Source organism: Typopeltis vanoorti, chromosome 4 (assembly GCF_054136105.1).
Source record: "Typopeltis vanoorti isolate ZY-2024b chromosome 4, IOZ_Tvanoo_1.0, whole genome shotgun sequence".
Lineage (NCBI taxonomy): Eukaryota > Metazoa > Arthropoda > Arachnida > Uropygi > Thelyphonidae > Typopeltis > Typopeltis vanoorti.
Window position 1 is genome coordinate 17,744,119 of NC_143552.1, and position 8,581 is coordinate 17,752,699.

At 35.5% G+C, this 8,581-nt stretch overlaps 1 protein-coding gene across 1 annotated transcript in view; it reads right to left on the reverse strand.

The window, feature by feature from the left end:
* LOC150107132 (uncharacterized) overlaps positions 1-2,127 on the reverse strand; it is a 57,097-nt gene extending 54,970 nt beyond the window's left edge. The window contains exon 1 of the mRNA XM_090391016.1: positions 1,793-2,127. Coding sequence (XP_090247142.1) covers positions 1,793-1,806 — 14 coding nt within the window. The 5' untranslated portion in view covers positions 1,807-2,127. The remainder of the gene's footprint in view (positions 1-1,792) is intronic.
* Positions 2,128-8,581: the final 6,454 nt, after the last annotated feature.

The following is an 8,581-nucleotide window of genomic DNA, read 5'->3' on the forward strand; positions in this document are numbered from 1 at the left end:
CATTGTGTATATTAAGGTTAATGTGGGTCCCCTGACTTCATGGAGATACTCATATAATGATGACAATATTAATAACTAATGCTAAAGCTTACTATCTTAGTACTTCCATAAAGCACACATCTCAGTGGGAGACCTATTGTCTCATACAACACCTGTTATAATTCTGTTTAAAGTCATTCGCCATCAGCAGGGCCGAATCAACACCTTCTTGGGCCCCAAGAAGAAATTGATCTTCTATGGAAGATCAATTTCTTAGGAAGAGAAATGTGAGGCCCCCTATCACATTTCCTAATGTTCAGTAATAATAATAATAATAATAAGATACTCATCAATTTTGAAGTCCCAAGTAATTCCATTTGTGGATGTGAAGGCGATATTCAAAACAAAAATAACCCAACAATTCAATCCTTCCCACCCACAAGCTTCCCCATAGCAAGATTAACATTATAAAGTGACTTTTCTACATTTTGATGTGGCAAAATCATGCTTCGGTCATCAAAGTTAAAATTTTTAAAATCTCATGTTCAATGCTCATTAAACTTAGGTAGTTTAATCGTGACTATGCCATGCTGTTTCTTAATTCATTTTTTAATAATTTCATTTTAGTTCACAATAAGAGAATGGGGACCCTAAAGAGCGGGGCCCGGACGGCTGCCTGGTTCACCTTACCTTAAATCGATGGCCCTGGCCATCAGTGCACTCAGCATTAGAACAATATGTTCTTTACTCTCTTGTTAACTATATACACACTCAGATTACAAGGATCACATCCTAAAAAATTCCTTCATACCTTATGTTTCTATTACATCTCTCTTCCATCTATTTATCAAACTCTGCAATACGTTGGTCGATTGGTAGAGCCTCTGCTACTAATGGCTCATGCAAAAAGTTAAGTTTGAGCATGGTTAGTAGTTGGAAGGGGATCAATCGTTCATTGCTGTTTGCACACTCTCCCTTGATGAGTCTTTGGACTCCCTGGAGATGTCACATAATAATAATAATAATAAAATATTCTACAGTCTTGATATCTTAGTTATCCCTCTACATTTTATCTCTTGCTCCTACATCTCTCAGAAGCCTAGACCCAGGAGTGCATAAAATTCAAATGTGGTCTAATCATAAACTTATAAAGAGGAGCAATTCCTTATTCCTACTTGACAGTCTTTCTCAACATAAGGCATCCATGGCATTTTTTTTTACCACTTTTGCAATATGGCTCCCAAACTTTCAACTCCATTCACTATCTTACCTAGATCTCTAGCCTCCTAAATTTCCCAAAGCACAAGCCTGTAATAATTCCAGTACATTCCCCTCTGACCACCCTGTTAATAATTCATCCTAAAGTGACAATATGCTGAAGTCATTTCTTATTGCTCTTGCTAACCCAACAGCAAATTCACTATATCCATCAATATACACAATATATTTTTAGTCCTTTTATCATTAAATAATATTTTGTTTTTCAGAACTATGATTAGAGCTGACTCTTAGCAAAGCATGTGGGCAACATTTACATGGATGGCAAATACATCAATATAAAAAAAAAAAAGGACTAAAAGTTTTGCCTACAAATGGTTCTGCCAGAGATATTGTTATATGGCACCTCCAGGGAGTCCAAAGCCTCATCAAGGAAGATAAGTGCCAACAGCATCGAACGATTGAACTCCTTCCAACCACTAACCGCGCTCAAACTTGTTTAACTTTTTGCGTGAGCCATTAGTAGCAGAGGCTGTACCAATCGGCCAACCTTTGCTGGCTATTAAAATTATATTTTTAGCTCTGTGAAACTTACGGTTCAGAGATCATAATTTGTAACAGTAAGGAGTGAGTGAGGCATCAATTAGGAAAACAGCTTCATTGATGCAATTTATGGAAGATCAATTTCTTAGGAGCAGTTTACATGGGTTCAGCAGTGTATACACAAAATCATTCGATTGTATTCAATATTTCAGGGATTACCGGAATATCGATCCTCTTATTTTATTAATAACTGAATAAGGCAATGCTGTTTATTAACTACATATATGGAAATGAGAAACTATTCGCATGCCCTTTAATTATCAATGACATGCACTCTCAATTCATTTTTAGTTCCGTTAACTCAAAACCATCGAATATTATAACTTTTGATGAGTAAAGCTCAACATATGTGCAGAGAATTTGAAATAACTAATTTAAGGTGCTCACTCATTACCAAATTTACTACATTCCAGAAGTCCAAACTTTCACTGCATTATAAAAGAGTAACAATAACAATTCTGCAATCAATACGTAAAGCTTCAAATTAGTAACTGATCTTACAGTTTTTTTGTGAATTTAAGATAATTGTATAGGTCACTACTATTTTATGTATTGTTAAGAATTCCCGAATACCTTATCAAAAATAAATAAATACACGGATTACTGAGAAATAAGTTCATTTCGAACTTAAGTGACGACATCAACATGTCGGTCTAAAATTCTGAAAACAAAACGCTTTGCTTTTGGTGTACAAAAAATTTAAACAAACGCTATAATATATTATGAATATCAATAAGAATACGTTACTATGGGATATTTGCCATACCCTAACATCATTGCTGCCAATTTTGCTGATCGGACTATATATCTTCAAAGAACCCTACCTATTTTAATGGTCCGAGAACACTACGCCGAAATGTCCAAATAAATAAAATTAAGTGAAAACGATATCAAAAACACCATCAGGGTTTTTTTTTTTTGCATTATCCACGGCTCTCGTTTCAATTTATTTGAATGATAAAATTACATAAGAGTATGTTTCTTTACTACTCTTTTAAAAACAACCACCAGTCTTTTGTTTTTAGAACTAGCGTCTTAAAGTACTACGAAAAGTACAACATTCATTCCCCTTTTCCAACACCCTCTCAGTTTACATTTTCCCAAAAAAGTGCAAGATCGCCGCTGTTCGCTATGATTGGTCATTGCAATTACCTATCAGATGGCTTAGCTAAATCACTTTAAGTGCTAAGATCTCCTAGACCGGTTTTCTATTAAATAGTTGAACGTAAGGATAAATAAGATAGATGTTTGGCAGTTTCTGACATGTCACAGTAGAACACGAGAGAATCCTTTTTTTTTTCCTCAAATTTTATTAACAAGTAAACATTTAGTAACAACTTAAATATCTTAACGTTGCTATAATAACAATAATAAAAAGAAACGCTTCTATTTCCTAGCACAAGAGGTCAGTCCTCCTTGTACAATAAAAGAGATGAATAGTCAAATTACATTTTCAATTTTGTGTTTCCATAAATCGCTGTTAATGCATAATAATACTGAGTTTCTTAAATAGAGTTAAAATATTATAAGTCTAAGTAAACTTAATTAGACTATTTCAGAAAAGAATAAGACTAATCCATAAATTTGCTATGGTGTTGAGAAATCCAGGGTTGCGATTTTGTGAAAATTGCTTCTCACAATCTGCAGGTCATTCTTCAGAAAGGTAGGTAAGACTGAATGGCCTCTCCTACTCTCTTTGAGAAATAAAAAGCGGTAGCAGATTTCTGTTACTTATAAAACCAGAACATTTCAGTTTTATATAGTTTTTTTTTTTTTTATTTCCAGCGCGTGTGTGTGCGTGCGCATTTAATGTGAATTTAAGTTGACGCTTAAATTCATATTAAATGCGTAAAAACCAATGTAACCCAAAATTTTTTTAAAAAATGAATCTTCTAACACCGCTTCATTCCTAAAGGAAGTATGCTGCCCTCATAACTTTTGCAAACCGGCAGGATTCCCAATCTCTGCTTTTCACCATGCATTTGAATGTATCATCTGCTTGCATGTTACATGAAAGTTGAAATAATAATAACGAATAACGTTTCGTGCGAGTTGGGTGAAGCAAAAATGCTTTTCATATTCCCCTTTGTCTGTAAAAGAAGAACTTCAAATGAAGTGTTTATGAGCTATAAGCTCGCCCAGTGAAGGCAGTGAAATTAGCTGTGTTCAGCTGGACATGAGATTGACTTGGGCCTTTTATATTTGTAGCTTTCTGCTTCATTATATTCCGAAGCATCCTTAACCAGCGGGTTTGTGTGGTTACTTGTCTTGGTAAAGAACTTCTCAGCTAGATCTAGGAGAAAGGAGGAGATGTAAGGGATGCTGACTTCTCAATGGATCTGGGAGTTACTAATAAACCAAGGGGCATCCAGAATCATCCTTGTTTGAAATAATAATAAGTTAAAACCTTTTTATTCCAGTATAGGAAGTAGGCGAGGCCTTTAAACACTATACGTCTCCACTGGGAGCCAATCAGAGATAGTTGGTCCATGTCTATCACTAATTATACTCAACCGCCGACGAAGAGACCGGCAAACAAGTGCTGCCATCTCTTGGCACCTAACCCTAACAGGATATGTTACTGTCTGAAATAATGTGGGTTTTATGGTCGATTTTCTTGAGTTTACGGGATGAAAAACCCGAGTTTCAGGGATAAAAAATACCCCGTTTGCCCGTGCCATAGATCGACTTACTCGGGAACTGGTGGAAGAAAGGCGCTTAGAAAAAGTTCCTCCAGTCGGCGACAAGACTCGAACTCGGAGATGAAAGTTGAAGAAATTATTATTATTATTATTATTATTATTATTATTATTATTATTATTATTATTATTATTATTAGAGAGCTCCAGGGAGTCCGGAACAAATCGAGGGAGATTATACTATTAGTACCAGCTGTCATATCTGTTCTTGAATTCATTCACGTTACTTTCACACACAACCTCCAACGCTAATCCATTCCAATCACGCACTACCCTATGAGACTAATCAGGAGATCAGACCTGCATGCTATAGTCAAAGATAAGATCTTGTAAAAAGACAAAATGACTTCCTTATCGTTACATGTCAAGATTCGTTTCAGAATTTCCATTATTCTCTGATTTGTATTTACAATTTTTGATATATGGCCCTTGAACTTTCTGTCTACTAAAACTTCATGATCCGTGGCCTCATCAGTTTCTTCTAGCATAATCCCAATAATATAATACAACATTCAATATTTCATCACACCAAACTGAATGACTTTACATTTATTAAAACGGAAATGACAGCCATTTTCACGTTCCCACAGTTCAAGCATATTCAAATCATTCCGCAAATACTGCCTATCAGCACCACCACTGGTTACCCTACCTATCTTTGCATCATCAGCAAATAGGCTGTGTATATCACATGCCAAATTCTTCCCATGATCATTAGTGTACAGAGTGAATAACAATGGACCAAGGACTGATCCTAGAGGCACACCACTGGTTACTTTAAATCTGGTAGACTCGCCAGATTTAAATACCACATTTTGATATCTGTCCGTCAGCCATCCTCTTATCCATAATATTCTAATCCAAACCCATATTTTCTCCAATTTATGCAACAGTCTATCATGCTGTATTCTGTCAAAAGCCTTAGCAAAATCCAAAAGTATCATGGTGTATCCATTCCTCTTGTCTAACTCGGTGGCAACGTTATTATAGAAGTGAACAAGTTGCTAAAATATAACCTACCCTTAGTAAACCTATGATGTTCGTTGCAAAGTAGAGATTCTCTTTCAACCCATTTCTGAATGCGAGCTCTGACCAACCTTTCCAAAATCTTCACCACTGCCACTCCTGAGATGCTAATTGGTCAATAGTCGGATACATCGATCCTTGCACAGGCCTTGTGCAATGGCATTACCATAGATCCTTGCAACGCTCATGTAGGGTCTTCTCTGTTCTGAGACTCAAATTATGTAGCCTGGTCTAGGGAATAGCCAGTTCAGCTGCACACGCTTTTAGCATCCATGCTGATATCTCATCAGTTCCTATTGCAAAATTGTTATTCAATTTGTGCAACAGCCCTAGAACTTCCTCTTCATCTACATGAGTTTCCTCATGTGGTGAAAGGATACTGAGTTTAATCTTGCATATACCAGGTTGATACCTTTTAGCAAAATGACTGCTCATTTGTTCAACAATCACTTCTGCATCAGTCACCTAACATACATTTTACATTCAGTAAATATATTTTTCATATTCATTTTTCTTTTACTTGCATATTGATAAAACACTTGCGAGTTGTCTTTAGCTTGCAGAGACAGTTTCTTTTCATACTTGGACTTAGTTTCTAGACAACACCTGGGTCTTTTCTGGCCTACTGCATATAAAGATCATAACTGTGATCATCCTTATGCACACAAAATTCCTTCCATATCATAATTTTCTTACTAATCTCTTGCTTAATAAGATTACACATCAATTTCAATCCTACTCTATTTATTCTTCGAACTCTAGGGACATATTTTGATATCGCATCGTTTAACTATTTTAAACACTTCCCATGCAATGTCGATATCTTTCCCATCCAATAATTGAAACCAAAGCACAGAACTCAGGTGGTCATAATTTCCTGCTTTGTAGTTCAACATGCAACCTTTTCTGAATGGAATATTCATTAACTTGGCCACTTCCCAAGTGAGTACTGCATGATCGCTGTCACCAACCATAGGCCAAATAGGTCCATTTTTAACTGGAACCACCCCTCCTTCTGACACTATAATCAGATTTAACACTCTTTTATCACGAGTTCCTTCTGTCGCATACTGCTTGAGGAAGTTGTCTGGCAGCAGCTCAATAAATTCGTATTCATTCTTCTAATTCGATTTCATAGCTACTCAATAAATGTTTGGATAATGAAGTCCCCCATTATGATAACTCTTTACGCACCCATCGTATTTATTTCGTTATGTATTTCTTCGTCACCAGCAACTGATCCACTAGGTCTTTAACAACACCCCCACTGTGTATTTAATCTTGTTAGACTCCACCTCACACGAAATGGCTTCAAACTCACTACCACATGAAAAATTGTTACTAGTATTACAGTCATAGGTCTAAACTCTGACCAGATTCAAGACATTTGATATCATTAGCAGCATATGCTCTCCTCTCCTTCCTAAAAACACTGTACTCTTTGCACTTGATGTCAGTTAGTACGTCTGCTTTTTATATCGAAGTCTCACAAATACCTACAACATGATGTCCCAGTATTTTGACCAATTCACCAAACTCTACTTCTTTGTTTCTGATAGTCCTAGCATTCGTGTACAGTTATAATAAATTACCTGCGTGCTCTTTTGCATACACTTATCTGTGATCTGCATGACAGATTTCGACAAATTACAGATCTCTGTTCTTATCTAGTTCCTTACTTATGCAGACATTGTTACACATGCTTAATAGTTCCGAATCGGACGAACACAGAATCGTTCTATTCATAATTATTTCCATAATAATAACCGTTTTCATTAACACAGTTACCAACATTGTCGCTCTTACCACAGTTTCCTACTATTCCTTCCATCAGAATTAGTTTCCCTGACTCTCTGTGTTAGGTCTTATATCAATTAATAATTTTTCAAGACTCCTGATGCCAAAAACATTCAAATGTAGGTGTCTCTCTTATACAAATACAATCTTTCCTCAAACTCACTCCACACATCCTAAAACTCACCTCAATTCCTTCTACACAGCTTACGCATCGAATCGTTTACCATCATAGCCATTCTTCTTAATTCATTTTTATCATATCAATGCAAAATACTGACTTTTTCACTTTCTCACTCTTTACTCTTGCCACTTTCAACAACTCTTTCATGTCCTCTCTCATACTGAACTTATCACTAGTTAAGTCGTTATCGCCTACTATAATTGCCATCTCGTTTACTTTTCGTTTCTGTTTTGAAATTGCTTGCGTTATATTTTAACTTTTTGCAACGGAAAAACTTGACGTCATAATCCGCTCATCAATGTCATGTTTTACGATAGGTCACCCTACCTATAATCAACTTTACTTACCAAATTTTTGTCATTACGCACTAACTTACGTAATTCCATGCTTTCTTTTCCATTTTGCTGCTGAACTTTTTTTATTCTCCTTGTGTTCCTCTAAACGCCGCTCGACTTTCTATAGTTTTCTCTTCGTCTGTCTAATTATCTACTTTAGCCTAGCGATTTCGGAGGTTAAATTATTTTCAATATCTTCTTTGATATCTTCTCTGGAGAATACCTTCTTGTTCACTACTTCGCTGTTCTTTTTGCCTTTCATTTATTCTGCATTTTTGGTGCCATTTTACACCTATATTTAATCACCTCACCGGCCATTATGGATCAAATACGCATCCTCATACGCTTCGTATCCATCATATATTTCAATGGTATTACAATTTTAATATGCACTTCGCATCCATGATAAACTTGACGTCTATAGACGTTTTGGCCGGTATCGTGGTTTTAATATTAAAATATTACAATAAAAGTTTGTTATAAAGACACTAAATACTCTAAAAACACAAAAAATCTACTTTAATATACTATAAAACTCAAATTTTCTAATGAAAAACAAAATAATAAAACAGATAAAAATTAACAAATTTACACGAGTGAATCCTGCAGACACTTATCGCCGTCTCGTATATCTAGTCATAACGTGTTATATTATTGGTATATGAGTTTTATAGTTACATTTTCAAAGTTAAAAAAATATAAATTAATGAATTCATTAACGCCTTTGAGCTGTAACGATTTAG